The sequence below is a fragment of the Erythrolamprus reginae genome, chromosome 2 (assembly GCF_031021105.1).
Source record: "Erythrolamprus reginae isolate rEryReg1 chromosome 2, rEryReg1.hap1, whole genome shotgun sequence".
Lineage (NCBI taxonomy): Eukaryota > Metazoa > Chordata > Lepidosauria > Squamata > Dipsadidae > Erythrolamprus > Erythrolamprus reginae.
This window is the reverse complement of record NC_091951.1, coordinates 107,707,020-107,725,142: the sequence shown is the minus strand read 5'-3', so window position 1 is coordinate 107,725,142 and position 18,123 is coordinate 107,707,020. Positions and strand designations below refer to the sequence as shown.

Below are 18,123 nucleotides of genomic sequence, written 5' to 3'. Positions count from 1 at the left end.
AATAATTCTCAGAAGCAAATAGTAACTCCTTAATGTCCATTTGGAATAATGATAGTAAATATAAATTTAATCTAACTTTATATATTATATATACTGTATTATACATTCTTGGAGTGGGGTGAGTGGGTAAAGAAAAGCATTAGGAGGCTATACCTGATATCAGAGATCAGCTAGAGGGAAAAGCAACTAGAGAAATATAAAATTGAAATAGATCCCCTATTAATTTACTAGGTAATTTTAACTTTAATTAAATTTCAGAATCAAGCTTATCACAAAGTCATTAAAAATATTCATTTTTTATTTCACTTGATTTCATTAAGCCTCCATAGAACAAGAATAAGGTGTTTCCTTGTTAGGCACAAGGAATTAGGACCTGGAATGTCCAAGTTCCAATCTCCATTCAACCTTAGACATTAGTCTTGTTCACTGATTTGTGTAGTTATGCTTTACTGAATTAACACTTCATTCATCACTTTAAGCCATATATTAGTTTTTGCAAACCACAAGGTTCAAATTCACAAAACAAACAGACCCCAATAACTCATGTGTTGGATTAGTGCAAAGTATGAGCCAGGCTTTCCTTTGCTAAATCTTACATTAAGGTGAACAACCAGAACTCCTAAGGTTGTATACAGCTTTCAAAACTTTGTGTGACTTCCACAGCCCCTTATTTTTCCATAAGGTCCTTATTTTTCCTGTGACAGAAATCAATTGCTTGTATTTATTGTGGTCTAATCTACCTGTTTTGCCTTACCCCTAACATACAAAGGGTCAGATACACAGCCAGAAGAGTTGTGCAGAGTTTATCTGTGATGTTGGTTGAATGTATGCTGCTTTTCAAAATATAATAATAAAAATCAAAGTATGCCTAATCAAAAGGATCCAATTTTCAAGATTTTATGTAGGAATCTTTCTTAAAGTATAGAACCTAAACCCTTAGCAATGTGCAACAATGCTTTTGGGTAAACATTCCTAATGAAGGGAATGATTTAAATAAGATGAAATGCTCCTGAAATTAGAAATTGAACTCAATAACTCTTACGTCTTCCCACAAAAATGAATCTACCAGCTAGAATACTTGTTTACACTGTTCGGTTGGCTTTTTGAAGAAGAAAAAAAAGCTGCTAAACCACAAAGCCCAAGTAGTGACGGAAGTAAATGTGATAAGTGTGAGAATATTTGTATTAGGGGCATCATTAGTTTCTGTGGCCTGTTGTTTTTCAGTTGTTCACTGTGTTTCTGCCTCTTTCAATGGGCATCATTTTGCCAGGAGAACTCTGCACTGAGTTCTTGTAACATTATATGTCATCAAGGGTAATCTCTCATCAGCTTCTGTTGTGTCATCTCTTTTTCTGCGTTCATTGGGGTCTTTTCTTCTCTGGACTTTCCCTGTTGTTGTTGTTTTTTTTCTTTGTAGCATTTGCTATGCTTTGTTGCAGAATCCACTAGTCTCTGTACTATGCATGATATGAGGTTTGGTTTTTCTTGAGGCTGGTTTGTTGCACAGCTTGTTGATTATATTTGGGCTGAAAGTGAGTGAGTGGCCCCTGTTCACCCAGTAGACCTCAAAACATAAGAATTAGAACACCCCAATCCCCAACCCATCATTTCAACTACTACATTCACTCCCTTTATTTTATGGGTTAGTGTAGTTAAGTTTTAGCTTCACTAATAGGACATAAAGAGAAAACTTTATATAACGATAAACCAAAAATGTGGGAGGTGATGATCGTTTACCACTACCTGGCTCGCTCTAGATTCAGAATGTTAGTACTGTATCTCACAAGATTCCAGCCAACATGGAACATCTAAGATACCAACTCAATGAAGGCTGAAATCATCTTAAAATATTGTAATTACAAGCTAACATCAAGTATTCCCTGATGTTAATTAAAATGCCTGGTAACTTCACATCTGCCAATTTACCCATCCACCCTCCTTTTCACCTTTTTAGAACCACCCTGTTTAGCTAAAGCACAGTACAGTGGTACCTCTACCTACAAACGCTTCTACTTATGAATTTTTCTAGATAAGAACTGGGTGTCCAAAGTTTTTTTGCCTCTTCTCAAGAACCTTTTTCCACTTACAAACCTGAGCCTCCAAAACTGTAACCGGAAAAGGCAGACAGAAGCCTCCATGGGGCCTCTCTAGGAATCTCCTGGGAGGAAACTGGTCTGGAAAAGGCAGGGAGAAGCCTCTGTGGGGCCTCTCTAGGAATCTCCTGGGAGGAAACTGGTCTGGAAAAGGCAGGGAGAAGCCTCCATGGGGCCTCTCTAGGAATCTCCTGGGAGGAAACTGGTCTGGAAAAGGCAGACAGAAGCCTCTGTGGGGCCTCTCTAGAAATCTCCTGGGAGGAAACTGGTCTGGAAAAGGCAGACAGAAGCCTCCGTGGGGCCTCTCTAGAAATCTCCTGGGAGGAAACTGGTCTGGAAAAGGCAGGGAGAAGCCTCCATGGGGCCTCTCTAGGAATCTCCTGGGAGGAAACTGGTCTGGAAAAGGCGGGGAGAAGCCTCCATGGGGCCTCTCTAGGAATCTCCTGGGAGGAAACTGGTCTGGAAAAGGCAGGGAGAAGCCTCTGTGAAGCCTCTCTAGGAATCTCCTGGGAGGAAACAGGACCAGAAAAGGCGGGGAGAAGCCTCCATGGGGGTTCTCTAGGAATCTCCTGGGAGGAAACAGGGCCTCCACCCTCACTGTGGTTTCCCCAATTGCACGCATTATTTGCTTTTGCATTGATTCCTATGGGAAAAATGGCTTCTTCTTACAAACTTTTCTTCTTAAGAACCTGGTCACAGGACAAATCAAGTTTGTGAGTAGATTGTACCACTGAATAAAGGAGCAAATTAGCAAAATACCCAGTGCAATGTTTTTAATTTTTTATTTTCACTCTGGTAGTTTAAATGTCCATGATTGGAATTAATGCTTCTGCCTCAGGCCATTTGTGAAAGATAGCATAGCAACAAATCTCCCAAGTTATCATAAGGATATTTGCAAAAAAGTAGCACACTCACCATGAGTGTGATACCTGTGAACATCATTGCCCAGTCCTCATCTTTGGTGTCATCAAATTTCACGTGTACTGTACATAGGAGACAAAAACAGAACCTTTTCTTTTCTGCAAGTCCCTTAAATGTTTTTAAAAGATTAAAATTTATTTTTATTTCTATTATCATTTCCAGAAAGTGATATACCGTAATTCAGCTAAAATTCAGTCCAGGGCTCAGGCACTGAAAGTTTAACGTTTACCCCAATTAAACGAGATTCTTGTTTGGATTGCTGTCAGAAACCTCCTTAGCCTGCTCCACCTTAAATGATCTTTTAATGATACATTAGAAGAAAAGCAAATGAAGTGACCAAAAGGTCCATTAGGCTTCCCAACACTCTCCCAGTACTCAGAGAGAGATTGATCAGTCCATTCCCAATAACCTACCATAGGAAATTATTCTTATTATATTGCCCCTTTATTTCCATTGTAGGCTATATGGCCCATTCTTCCATTTGCTATTTTATCAATTGTTCTTCTATCATAAAAGAATGGAATGATTAGAAATTATTAGAGTCATTTTAGGCAAAATTCACAATCATGTCCGCTGCACAAAACAGTTATACCACAGATCACTGTTAAATGATCATTCTAGATCAGTGTTTCCCAACCTTGGCAACTTGAAGGTATCTGGCTGGGGAATTCTGGGAGTTGAAGTCCAAATATCTTCAAGTTGCCAAGGTTGGGAAACACTGATCTAGATGATAACCTGTGTGCAGAGACAATCCTGCTGCCACCTTTGTGCAAAGCCATAGAAGGCAATACAATATTCTATTTATCAGGTTGGTGGAAGGGAAGACAAGTTTAGTTGGTCAGCTTCAAAAGCACAGCTGATCGCCAGAAAGAGTTCCAGTGAGTAAAGCAGGTAAAGCGTGGAAGCGGTAAGACATGGCAGCAGCTGTTCCGGGTTGCCATTTGGGGCTTAGGATCTTGCTTTTTCAGCCTCCAAATGCTCCGTTTGAGAGCAGTTCAAGGCTGCAGGGATTGCCAAAGCACATCGCCGCAGATCGCCAACCGAAAAGACAACATGACAGAGGCCAAAAACAGGGCATGTGGAGGCCATAAATGCAATGTGTGGAGGCGGTGATGTGCAGTGATGTGCTTTGGCAATCCGCCCACCTTGTACAGCTCTCAAAAGGAGCATTTGGAGATTGAAAACATGAGGCATGGAGCCCCAAAACTCACACCATTGTCTGTGGCAATCTCTGCAGGCAAGAAGATGCGTGGAGGCCAAAGGATGCGGGCTAGTGGGTGGACGGAGCTACATTCAGAGTAAAAAGATGCATCCAAACTTTCAGCCTCTTTGGGGGGAGAGGAAGTGCATCTTATATGCTGAAAAATATGGTAATACAGTAAGCCCTCACCTATCGCTGGTGTTACGTTCCAGACCCGGCCGCGATAGGTGAAATCCGCAATGGGGAATTTATCGACTGATAGTACTTATTTAAGTATTTATATTGTAATTGTTTGGTAAGTTTTCATTGTTTTAAGTGTTTATAAACCCTTCCCACACAGTATTTATTTTAGATACAGTATTTAAATACAATATTTACAATTTTAGATATATTTTTAAAAAACCTGCTGATCGAGTTCCACGGGCTGTTTAAATCTGCCGATCGACTTCCTCAGAAACCCGCGAACCAGCGAAGATCCGCAAATGATTTTTCACATTAATATTTCTTGAAAACCCATGATGAAGTGAAGCCGCAGTAGGTGAAGCGCGATATAGCGAGGGACTACTGTATAGAGAGGTGTTTTTTTCATTAGCTCAGTGGACAAATGAGCTTGTTGCTTCTAACTATGGACAGAACTAAGAAAAGTTTTTCTTTATGGATGGATAGAGCTCTTTCCTAAATTGAGAACAATTCATGTATCTCATTTTACCAATTAATATTTTTAGCTTGCTTGACCACTAAAGAAAATTGGATCAACAAACAAACTTTGATGCTTCTGATATGAGGAAGCTGGAGTTACTCAAGTATCAAAAGTTGCTAGTTACTCATAATAGTCCTATGAACAGTAATACTATTCTTAGCAACCTATGTAAATGCAGATCACCATATCCACGCAGGCACTGTTGTTATTAAACCCATTTTAAAGAGAGGAAAAATGAGTTTGAAGAATTGACTGTACCTACTCTAAATCTCTCCAATCCCAATGACTTCATAGATTTGATAAGATTTGCTAATCCTTATACTTTATGGATTGTTACATTTGGGGGAAATAAATATCACTAAAAGATTAAGATTTTCCTCGGTGTATGAATAGCAACAGTAATAGCACCTAGACATATATACCACTCCATAGTGCTTTACAGCCCTCTCTAAGTGGTTCACAGAGTCAGCCTATTGCTGCAACAATCTAGGTCAACACTTTATCGACCTTGGAAGGATGGAAGGCTGAGTCAACTTTGAGCTGGTTAGAATCAAACTGCTGGCAGTTGGCAGAATTAGCCTGCAATACTGCATTCTAACCACAGCACCAACATGGCTCCTATGCCATTAAGATTAGTTGTTGTTATTTCACATCACAAATGCTTAAAATTTTATCTTTAAATCTATTCTCGGTATTTTAAAGTTGAATTTATATATCAAACTTCTCAACTGCCCATCTCCTTATCAAAGGGGCTCTGAGTGCGGTATTTATTTATATACACCAAACTTCTTAACCACCCACAATTAGTTTTTTTAATTCTGCTCCATGATAGTTTTATTATTTCTTAGAATAGATACTTTTCATTTTGCTGTAAACTGCTGTAAGGTAATTCACTGAATCTGGTGATTTTCAAGTTTAAAAACTGCATCTGGGTTTAATAAAAAAACAAATAGGTAAGTCTCATTCCTTCTATTCTGTACGTTGCAGGCTTTTACAAGCAAGGAGAGTATTTGTATTTGTTATTGTCAGCACTTGTGACTATATTTATAAACTTCTGGAAGAGTACGAACATCTTTGCATGCCCAAAACTTTATTGAAAATTAGACTCTCTTATATCATGTGCTTCCCTTGTTCCAAAACAAACAAGAACTACTGCGTGCCTGGCAACATATATTTTATTTTCTGGTTCACAATATACCTATGAAGGTATAGCTTCATTAAACAGGTGGCCACGGGTCAGCTTTGACAAAATCAGACAGTTCTCCTCCCCACAACCATTGAATTGATTATCCTTGTGGTCTTTGCTATTTGCAATATTAAGCTCTTCTGTGATAACATAGCTATTTTTTCTCTAACACAATGTGAGACCTCAGTGAATCCAAAATATCCTTGAAGTTTTCAAAGCAACTGTATCTTCTGGGTTGCACATAGTGACTAACAACAGCTCAGGTAAGATGGGCTTCTACAGCACTGACTGACTGCTTAATCTTCTCCACCACAAACAGCTAGCAGTGCTTTGCAGTAATCCCCTGAAGTATCCTTCTGAAACAAGGAAAATGAAGTCACAAAAAAAAAAATCAGAAAATCCCTCTAAATTATCAAGTATGCAAAAATGTAAATGAATTTACTGAGTACCCATTGTGCATATCTTAAAGTGGTTAAACAAGAAATGTTATGTACAAAGCACCATAAGAATTATAGTTCTGCTGGGAACTCAATTGTATCACTCTTAACCATTAAACAGAATTCTTTAAGAAAAACCATAGCGGTTAAATTTACATTAAAACAATACATTCTTAAAATTCACCATTCTCCTACCTCCTGCCCTCCAGATGTATAGGATTACTGTTTTCACCTTGCTATTACCCACTGCCATTAGCAACATTGAGGTGACCAGATTAGAGTGGGTTCTTTTAAGCATAGTGATTTAAAACTTTGCAATTTTAAGATGTGCGGACTTCAACTCCCAGAATTCCTCAGCCAGGATGAAAGTTCTGGGAATTTACGTCCACATATCTTAAAGTTGCCAGGTTTGAAAAACATTGTTTTAGCATCTATTTAGAAAGGTACACTAAGCATGTTCTCTGCAATAGTATACTGTATTCCTTAAGAAGTCTGATTGAGGAACTAGATTTTAGGATTAAAAACTCCATACCAATGGAGAAAGGACAGGGTGTCCCGGATAACGTCAGCGCAGGAAAAGCAACTGATTCATATACAGGTAGTCCTCAACATATGACACAATTGAGCCCAACATTTCTGTTGCTAAGTGAATTTCCCCATTTTATGACTTTTTTTGTCGCAGCTCTTAAGTGAATCACTGCAGCTGTTAAATTAGTCAAACAGTTGTTCAGGGAATCTGACTTCCTCATTGAATTTGCTTGTCAGAAGATTGCAATTGGTGATCACATGACCTGGGACACTGTTATAAATATGTGGTCTGTTGCCAAGTGTCTGAATTTGGATCATATGACTATGGGGATGCTGGAACGGTCATAAGTGTGAACATCAGTCATAAGTCACTTTTTTCAGTCCTTTTGTAACTTCAGTTACTAAATGAACTGTTAAGTCGAGGATTACCTGTGACTGGCTAATAAATGTACCAATAGTCAAACAAATATACACTTTAGAGCATGAACCTGTTCTTGTATCAACACAGGGTCTCTCTGTATGAAACTTAACCCCACAGATTGATCTGTTTTGCTCTTTTCATCTTATAGAGTCTCTTTTTGTACTCTTGAATTTAATACTCACCCAGGCTGCCCTGAGACTAATTAGTCATAGGCAAAAAGTGAGGTGAATGCTAAAAGGTCAAAGCACTTATGACACTAAAATAGGCAAAGTGGTGTTCGCAAAACCCGAAAGTTTCTTTTACCTCAATCATGTGATGCAGAGACTTTTCATACAGCTCCCAAAATTCACGCCGGATGTTGAGCAGATCAGTTTCACTCCTTGAAACAATAATCCTGATGAGAGTTTGGTCATCTGTGCCAACACCCTGGAGAGATTAAAAATGCACCAGGTGGGTGAGAGGCAGGAAGTAGTGGATTTCCACTCACATTATTGCTGCAAAATATTTTGAAGAGATGGCAACAATAACTACAACCTAGCAACAGGATACTTTTGCTCCCACAATTATAAAGTCCAGGCAACTGAATGGAAGCTTCACATCCTGCTTTGCAAAATATATATCAGCACTGACAAATATGAGTTCTTTTCTTTGTGGATGTTGGATCAATGCATCTGGCTCCTGCTAGACTACTGATTCTAAAGATGACCAAAGGAGAATGTATTTATTTATTTGACTTATATGCCACCCAATCCCGTAGGACTCCGTAGGAAATGTTTCCACCATGACTGCACCTGAGCTCTAGCAAAGTTTTCTTAAACGATAAACAATCATTGGATCTGTCTTCTGCATCTCTATAACTGTTTGGTTTGGTTCTGCAACCCAACAAGACAGATACAGACTTCAGAGGATAATCAGAACTGCAGAAAAAACAATTACGTATTTTTCGCTCTATAAGACGCACCTGCTGATAAGACGCACCTAGATTTTAGAGGAGGAAAATAGAAAAAAAATATTTTGAGCCAAAAAGGGGAGAGGAAGAGAGGAAGGAGTGAAAGAAGGGAGTGAGGGAGGAAAGAAGGGAGGAAGGAAAAGGAAAGCAAGAAATGGAGGGAGGAAAGGAAGGAAGGAAAGAAAGAAAGAAAGAAAGAAAGAAAGAAAGAAAGGGGGAAGGAACAGGAACAGAGGAAGGAAGCAAGGAAACTTATGAAAGGGGAGAGTAAGAGAGGAAGGACTGAAGGGAGGGAGGGAGGGAAGAAGGTAGGAAGGAGAAAGAAAAGAAGAAATAGAGGAAGGGAAGGTAAAAGAGAGAAAGAAAAAGAGCAAGAAAGAAAGCAAGAAAGAGAGAAAGAAAGAAAATGAAAGAGAAATAAAAATAGAGAGGGGGAATGAAAGAAATGGAAGGAGGGAAGGAAGGAGAGAAAGAAAGAGAAAGAAAGAAAGGAAGAGAAAGAAAAAAGAATGAAAGAGCAAGAGAGAAAAAGAAAGAAAGGCAACTTCAAAGAAAGGCTCACTGAGCATCTCTCACTCTCTCTCTCTTTCTATCCCTCTTTCTTTCTTTCTCTTCCTTTCTCTCTCTCCTCTTCCTTTATCTCCTCTCTCTCCCTCCCTCTCTCTTTCTCTCCCCCTCTCCCTTTCCCTCTCTCTTTCTCTCTCTCCCTCTCTTGCTATTTCTCCCCCCTCTCCCTCTCTCGTTCTCTCCCCCTTTCCCTCTCTCTTTCTCTCTCTCCCTCTCTTGCTATCTCTCCCCCCTCTCCCACTCTCTTTCTCCCTCTCCCTCTCTTTCTCTCTCTCCCCCTCTCTCTTTCTCTCCCCCCCTTTCTCTCACTCTCTCTTTCTCACTATCTTGCTGTCTGTTGCTCTCACTCACTCTCGTTCTCTCTCCGTTCTTCTCAGCGGTGACGCGCGCACGCCCTGCCCGCCTCACCTTTGCCGAGAGCACTTTCGTACCGGGCTCTCAGCAAGGGGGTTGTAGGAGAGGCGGGGCCGGCGGCAAAAGTGATATTCAATGTCGGGGGCGCACGGGCGGTTGCACGCGCTCCCTATCTCCCTGCTAGCCCACTCGGAATATTCAAAATAAGAAAAACCTTCACCGGCAAAGGCTTTTCTTATTTTGAATATTCCGAGTGGGCTAGCAGGGAGATAGGGAGCGCGCGCAACCGCCCGTGCGCCCCCGACATTGAATATCACCTTCGCCGGCCTCCGCTTCTCCTACAACCCCCTTGCTGAGAGCCCGGTACGAAAGTGCTCTCGGCAAAGGTGAGGCGGGCAGGGGGTGCGCGCGTCACCGCTGAGAAGAACGAACGAGAGTGAGTGAGAGCAACAAGGAGGCGCAGCGGCGGGCGGAGAGAGGGAAGGGGGGGCCAGCGGCATCCCTCCTGGCCTTGGCGGGCCGCCCGACCCTCCCCACCTCCTGCAAACGCGGCGGGCGGCGGGGGGAGAGCGAGGAGCCGGTTCCGGCGGGCGCAGGGCTTGGCTGGCTGGCTGGCGGGGGGAGCGCCGCTGGTGGTGCGGAGGGAGACCCTCCTCCGGGAGGGAGGGGGCCAGGCAGCAGCTAGCCAGCCAGCGGGATGGCGCTTCCGAGTTCGCAGCCTCCCCCCACCCTCCCTGCCTGCATCTTCGCTCCATAAGACGGGGCTGATTTTTCTTCCTACTTTGGGAGGAAAAAAACTGCGTCTTATGGAGCGAAAAATACGGTACTGCTAACCTGCCTTCCATTTAGGACCTGTATACTGCACATGTAAAAAAGTTGGCCATGAAATATTTATGGACCCCTCTCATCCTGGACATAAATACTCCAACCCTCAAAATGATACTATACACCATCACCCTGCTGAACAAATAATCCCACCACCACTGTCAAACTATTCACTAAAGCAGCATTACTATTACTGCTTGTTTTTCTCATTGTTCCTATTACCCATCTCCTCCCACCCATGACTGTATGACTGTAACCTGTTGCTTGTATTCTTACGATTTATATTAATATTGGTGGTTTCTGATTGCTTATTTATACCCTATGACAATCATTAAGTGTTGTATTTCATGATTCTTGACAAATGTATGTTTTCTTTTATGTACACTGAGAGCATATGGCCAATGACAAATTCCTTGTGTGTCCAATCACACTTGGCCAATAAAGAATTCTTTCTTTCTTTCTTTCTTTCTTTCTTTCTTTCTTTCTTTCTTTCTTTCTCTCTCTGTCTATCTATCTGTCCGTCCATCCGTCCATCCGCCTGCCTGCCTACCTACAGGTAAGCTTAGCTGGAGTTTCCTAAAATGTCTCTGTTTATAGCATCAGCTTCCTGTAAATAGGCCATTTCTGATCTCTTCCTGGGACAACAACAACAAATGGGTGTGGGGTTTTTTTGTTTTTTGTTTACCTTCATGGACTTGTATAGCTTGTCAGCAAAGAAAGCTTGTTTGTTCTTAACACTCCGCACTGCAGGGAAAGAGGGAGAACAAAGAGGAGAACATGAATGCATTGACAAGAAAATAACTAACAGTTGTCTGCATGAAAAGTATTCTATCTCAGTCACTCCTTACTCAGTAAAGTTCTAAATAAACCTGGTTATAGTATAGCTTTTCATTCAGCAAATGCAAGCGGGAACGGAGAGAGACCAAAAATATATGGCCATGTGAAATTATGGAACTGCACTTCCAAACAGGGAGGGAGATGGGGTAGAGAGCAATTTCCAAAGACCTCTGTTGCAGAAGAAACAGCATGACTCTTTAAGAACTCACAATTATGAGTTGGTTTAATATTTATTATTAGGCTTCCATCAGCCAGTGTCCACACTTTCATCAATTGCATGAGGTATTATCCTGGATTACAGCTGTGGTTGAAAATAGGGAGAGGGTACAGAAAGAATGAGGGGCTGAAACCCAGAAAAATCAGGGAAAATGAGAAACAAGAAATACAGGCCTTGATGAAATTATTAACAATAGCCTTTCAAAAAGACCTGTTAATGATAATGAGGTCTTCCTAATAAATATAAAATAACCCCTGAATCATATTTCTTCTTTTTTTAAAAAAAAGCTTTTCACAAATTGAATTGTATCTCAATTTCCATTCTTTATGCACACTTTCTTTGTGCAGATTTTCAACTAGAAGTGTGTCTCTTCATCGCCATAGTGATGCTTCATAATTTAGGAAACAAAAAAAAACCGACAGTTAACAACAGGAACAAAGAACCCAAAGAAATTCCCCCCTCAATTCTGTGAATTGCCATAAGATGGATGATTGGGCAGCCACTTCCTGATCTGCAAGTATGCATGAATGAGGAAGTTTTTTGGGGCACAGGCAGATGTGGCTTCTCTCTCCACTCTTCGTCAGTACCTGGGTGCCAAAGGACACAGAAGACACCAAGGGGAAAAAAGGCCCATTCCAGTCCAGTGAGGGCATTACAAGCAAGGCAACTGGTTCTTGTAAGCCTTCATGAAGAGAAGAGGTTGACAGGAGAGCAACGTAGTGCCCAAGTATACTTGATCATACTAAGGCCAGCCAATAAGCTTAAACAGGCTAAAGAGTATTGGCTAAAAGAGTCCATCACGAATGGCTGAAAACAAGATGACTAAAGGAGTGTTCAGTTAGACTGAGGTTTCATACATAGAAGCTTAATCTGAGCCAGAAAGAACTTTTCCTGGCCCAAGTCACACTAGGCAACATGAAATGCTCCAGCTAAGAAGGACACTTGACATTATGTGTAGGATCAATGTTACTTTCAAAAATAGTCAGCTTTCTAGCTTTGGGATGGTACAGAAAAAGCTGAAAATAAACAATAAGAAAAGTGTTGCCTTTTGATAGCTCGTCTATAGGAAATCTCTAATAATCAGTGCATCCATCTGTTTTTTTTTCCCAAGGCAATTTTTTCCACAGCTGCATACAATACTGCACATGCATTCAATCCAATTTTGCAATATAGCCACATTTTTATGAAAGAATACTCTCCACATTCTTACAAGAAGCTTAGGCCAAACTTGCTTCATCTATGCAAATTACATAAAATTGCTCAATTGTCAAAACATTGCAAGACCCACTTCACACTGAGAGGTTTTAGTAAAGTCTGCATTGCATATGCAAATAATAATAATAATAATAATAATAATAATAATAATAATAATAATAATAATAATAATACATTTCCCTATACTGTACTCATACAAAACAACTCTCACCAATAGCTAAAAAGGCATCCCGGACATCTCCGGACATTCGTTTGTTGATGGCATGGGCCACATCATGATTTGTCATCTTAACGAACTCCTGGAAGACTACAAGGATCACAGGCAGAATGTAAGAAATTTATCCAATACAAGATTGACTTAAAGGATTATTCTGAACTTCAAGGCTGGTAACAATTAGGGGATACCATGGAAGCTTGCAGAACAAACTATTAACATCGACAGGGAAGGGCCTTAGCTGATTAAATGCACTTCCTGCCTTTGAATTATTATGTCCAAAAATGGTGGCTTTCTCCAGCAAAGGAAATCCCCCCCCCCTTTCTTGGAGCAAGTTGATTGTACCAACCCCTTTCCTTCCAGTCCCTTAGGTCAGTAATGGCTACTGAGTGCCAAAACTGGAGTCCGTGTGTGCCCGTGCATGTGCTCTGTAATGAGCAGCTGGTGGTACACATCTGCATGGCAGCCAGCTGCTCTTCTGGGTTCTATTGTGCATATGCATGCTTTCCAGCTGATCTTTGTATGAAGACAAGCTGGCCAGCGCACATGCGTGTGACAGAACCCAGAAGAGCAGCTGGTGATGGTGCGCGTGCCCATGGAGAGGGCTCTGCTTGCCACCTCTGGCATGGATGCCATAGGTTCACCATCACAGCCTTAGGTGATGCCCCGATACTTTCCCAAAACACAGGGCTACCAGATCTGGGCTGCAAAAATTTAGATGGTCATTAGATGCCAACAACGTAAGATAAAGGAAATGAACTCTCTGCTGACATGTTGGGTTGTTTAGTTCTGACAGCTCTACCCAAACAACTGTTTCAGGCGACTGCATAGCCTGAAAACATCAGTTACTTTGTGCTTATTCATAATTATAAACATGGCACACAAACCATACATTTTGGAAAGTCAGTTTGGAAGGTGGTTACAGGTGCTCTGAATTCTACTGCTCTATTTAGGCCTCAAAACTGGCTAGGCCAGTCCAAGGTGTACTTGCTTTTGGTGGGGGGAAATAGGAGGCAGAAACATGATGTACATTGCTTTGAGCTGTAAGATATAATCATTACAACACATCGCTGTTGCAGTCCTACCTCTCCTGAGTTGGGGATAGCTCTGGGTGCACAAGATGCTCAGGAAGCGGGTCTCAAGGGATGTCGAATCATCACCAGAAACATCAGACAATTTCTGCAAAATCAATGAAGAATGAAAGGATGGAGGAGGAGAACAACAAAGAATGGGATCTAGTGAATGTCAAAAGTCTGTTTCTTCAATAATCTAATCTAGCCATAATATTGTTAAGATGCTATAAATCTATCTGTCCAATTTATTTAGTTTGATAGAATTTTATTCTTCACTACTACTATTCTTTATCAGTAAGTAAATAACATACTGTCATTCAGGTAGATCTAGTAATGGACCATAAAATTTCCATGTCAAAAGACCATTACAGAGATAGTCAAATGTAATTTTTAAAGAAAATATGTGCATTTTTCTTATGGAGTCTGATCTCTCCCAAATCCCAAGTGAGTATCCAATTGCTTTTCTACCTAGCAAAAAATAAAATAAAATAAAGTAAGACAAGATACGTTTTGAATTTACTTTTGTGCATGGTGGGACAGAGTTCCATAATATGGCAAGAATCCATTTTCCTATGGTATTCTTACACACAGAGAAATAAACAGCACATTCAGTGGATCGGTACAAATTGTATTCCTAATAACTTTAATTCTCTTTATGTGATAGTTAGCAGGCTATTCCTGGTTCCAAACTGTTCCTGGTTGCTCTTTTGCTGCTCTGCAGTTAAGTTCAAGATAGCACTCTTTTTTGTCCACTCCTCCAGCTGCACAGTTCAGAAATGAAGTCTAAACAAGCCAACAATGGATAATACAGGCAGTCCTCCTCTAAAGATAGCTTAGCAACCATTTAAACTTATGATGGCATAAGACACCAAAAAATTTGTCTTTATTCAATTTTTATGCCGCCCTTCTCCTTAGACTCAGGGCGGCTTACAACATGTTAGCAATAGCACTTTTTAACAGAGCCAGCATATTGCCCCCACAATCCGGGTTATAATTGTTGTAATTGTTGCAGAGTCCCATGATCATCTGATCACCATTTGCAAGCTTCACAGTCACTTCTGATCAGCAAAGTCAATGAAGAAGTGGCAGATGCAAGTTGCAATCATGTAATGTCATGCTTAAAACAACTGTGAGTGATCTCCTTAATGACGTCAGCAGAACTGACATCACAAGTCTAGCCCAGTCTTGTGACATTTCATTTAGCAATCATGTTGCCAGTCCCAATTGCAGTCATTAAGTGAGGACTGTTTGTAATTTTATCCACACATATTTTTTCAGTCATCTCAGGGTGGGAAGGCACAAACTTCCAGGCAATACACCAGAATATCTGAAATTAGGGAAGCAAATTACTATTGATTTGGAAAATATCATTGTGTGAGTCCAGAGGGGCACAGCATCAGCAGTCAGATTGGTAATGCATATCTTTTGTCATTCTAAACAGGCCACATGCTTTCCATTCAAAAAGTTTCTGAAATCTTTGGTTTTCTAGTTAAGGGACCCCAGATAAGGTAGAAAAAAAAACACTTAAAGATCAGATTAAGACAGGCACAGCTGAAATCATACTCTCTCTTTCTCTTTCTTTCTGTCCTCTTGGTATTCCCAAGGAGACACAATAAAATTATAGAATATGCGTACCTTTGGTTGCTATTTTGTCAACCTTGATGTATTCTGCAACTTGTTGACCAAAAGCTTTCTTTGTGATGAGAACCACAGAGCCTTCACTTAATTCATCTCTACCTTCACCCTTTACACTTAATGCAGGGGTGAAATCCAACAGGTTCTGGAGAACTGGTAGTGGAAATTTTGAGTAATTTGGAGAACTGGCAAATATTACGTCTGGCTGGCCCCAGAGTGGGGTAGGAATGGAGATTTTGCAGTATCCTTCCCCTGCCATGTCCACCAAGCCATGCCCACTAAGCCATACTATACCCACTAAGCCACACTCACAGAACCAGTAGTAAAAAAAATGGTTTTCACTGCTGACTTAATGAACTAATTCTATCATCCCCTAAAACCTGATGTAAGAAAAGCAAATGTATTTGTAGATCATCTTTCCCCAACCTGCATTTGCAAATGTAGTAAAGCTGTTTTCAAGAATTTTTAGGCAATGTATTTGGGAAAATATTACTCATAGACATTCGGAACATGTCAAGGAAAAATAAAGGGCAGGCACTCACCAAGGTTTCAGCAATCACCTGACAACAGAAAGAGAGAGAGATGAGGGAGGTAAAGGGAAGGAACAAGGTCAGAGATGGTGCGGCACAGGTCACTCCAGGGATTTCATAGATAAATTGGGGCATTCTAAGATCTCAAGATGACATTGTCGCCAATGTCGCCTGCTTAATTATGGGAGCAAAGGGAGTCCCATTGTCATTTTTAATTCAGATATACTGATCAGATGCAGTTCCTCAATATTGAAGGGGCTAATCATGCACACATCTTTTTTGACAATGAGTGGAAATTCTCAATTTTGAAAAGTTATGCCATCTTTCCAATTAATGTAAAAGCAGAGGGAAAGAAGAGACCTTGAATGTAGCTTGGAAACAGAAATAAGCCGAACTCTATAAAGAGAGGTTGCCTGAGACACCCCAAAGTGACGTTTGTACTAATGTTTTTTTATTACATGTATTTATTTTAAAGGATACTACAACACAAGAGCCTCTTTCCAGTATTTTAGGAAACTGCTAGCAGTCTGCTGATATTCCTCCCTGCTCCAGAGACAACTTCAGGAATACTTCCAAGTGGGGGGAGGAAGATTAAAAAGCTGCAGCATATATGACATAATGTGCACATGCAACATGCATAGCTATCCATTTTTACTATATGTTATTAGGAGGTGGTTTTTCTGAAACAATAGTTTAAAAAAAAATACATTTTCTGAACTTCACCATTTTTGTTTCATTAAAGAGGTCCCATATTCTCAAATAGCAGCATAGCAAAGCTGCCTTTATGGCTTTGTTTAAACTTCAAATTTGTACCATAAAACTTCCTTTATTCTTAGAGCCCCAGCATTCATCACAGAACCGTAAGATTCCCTTAATTTGTAACAGAAAGAAAAGATAAGACTGTCGGGGACACTGTGCTTACTCTGTAAACCACTTAGGGAGTGATGCGAAGCACCGTGAAGCAATGTTCCCTCTAATTTTTTTTCGGCGTGGGTGGAAAAGTATAGTGTCTGAGCGACAGTCCCTTTGGGACTGGGCGGCATAGAAGTATAAATAAATAAATAAATAAATAAATAATCTTTTCTTTTTTTTTTATTAAAAGAAATTAATAATTAAAAAAAACCAAAATCCATTACTATTAAAACTAAAACAACCAGCAAAACTATTAATAAAAACAGGTGAGGGCTGGATTTCTTTCTCTGTTATTATTTAAGTGCTTTTAAATCAAGAGTCACTTCTCTCTCTGTTTCTATCTCTTTCCTGTCATTCTCCGCCTCAATCATTTTCTCATTTCTCTTTTTTTCTCCCCTTTTTTCTATCATTTCTCTCTCTCTTCCTTCCACTCTTCTCTCTCTCTCTTTCTTCCTCTCTCTCACTCTCTTCCTTCCTTTCTCATCTTTCTTTCTTTCTTTCTCTCTTTCTCTATCTTGCTTTCTTCCTCTCTCTCACTCTCTTCCTTCCTCTCTCATCTCTTTCTTTCTTTCTCTCGCTCTTTCTCTATCTTGCTTTCTTCCTCTCTCACACTCTCTTCCTCCCTCTCTCATCTCTTTCTTTCTTTCCTTCTCTCTCTCTCTATGTCTCCCCCTCTTGCTCTCTCTCTTTTTCTCACTTTCCCTCTCTTGTTTTCTTTCTCTCACTCTTTCTCTCTCTCTTGCTATCTCTTGCTCTCCCCCCTCTTTCTCTCTCATTCTCTTTCTCACTTTCTCTGCCAGCCCGCTCGCCCGGAACATTCAAAATAAGAAAACCCTTCGCTCTGTTCCGGACGGGCGCGCAGGCAGGGAGATGGGAAGAGCGCGCGCCGGCCCGTGCACCCACCAGCCTCCGGAGAACACCTGTCCCGCCTCTCTTGCAGCAGAGGAGAAAGAGAGGTGGAGCGGGCGGCGAGCGGGCGAACGGGCAAGCGGCGAGTGAGCGGCCAGGCGAACGGTGGGCAGGTGGGCGAACGGCGGGTGGGCGGGGGGCACGGCCAAGAGGCCAGGAGTGCGAGAGGGCCGAAGGCACCATGGAGAGGCAGGGGCGGCCGCGGCTCCCTTCTACTGCCCACGCCCGCCCACGCCGTTCGCAGGGGGATGGGGACTGCGCGCCCTTGGAAAAGGGCGCGCGGGGCGGTATTTTGGGGTGCGCGCACACTCACGCGCGCAGCCTACAGGAAACAGTGCCATGAAGTGGTATATAAGTCTAAGTGCTATTGCCATATGTCTCTGTATGAGGAATGTGTTT

The 18,123-nt window shown here is 41.2% G+C and overlaps 1 protein-coding gene across 4 annotated transcripts in view; it reads right to left on the bottom strand.

Annotated features, from left to right (window-relative positions):
• Positions 1-6,072: 6,072 nt before the first annotated feature.
• ANXA6 (annexin A6) overlaps positions 6,073-18,123 on the bottom strand; it is a 58,583-nt gene continuing 46,532 nt past the window's right edge. The window contains exons 21-26 of one of the 4 annotated variants that reach the window (XM_070739043.1): positions 15,916-15,933; positions 13,751-13,844; positions 12,663-12,758; positions 10,868-10,926; positions 7,791-7,913; positions 6,073-6,457 (exon numbers count right to left, since the gene is read on the bottom strand). In XM_070739043.1, coding sequence (XP_070595144.1) covers positions 6,398-6,457; positions 7,791-7,913; positions 10,868-10,926; positions 12,663-12,758; positions 13,751-13,844; positions 15,916-15,933 — 450 coding nt within the window. In that variant the 3' untranslated portion in view covers positions 6,073-6,397. The remainder of the gene's footprint in view (positions 6,458-7,790; positions 7,914-10,867; positions 10,927-12,662; positions 12,759-13,750; positions 13,845-15,915; positions 15,934-18,123) is intronic. The other 3 variants (XM_070739044.1, XM_070739045.1, XM_070739046.1) reach the window with 3 other exon arrangements.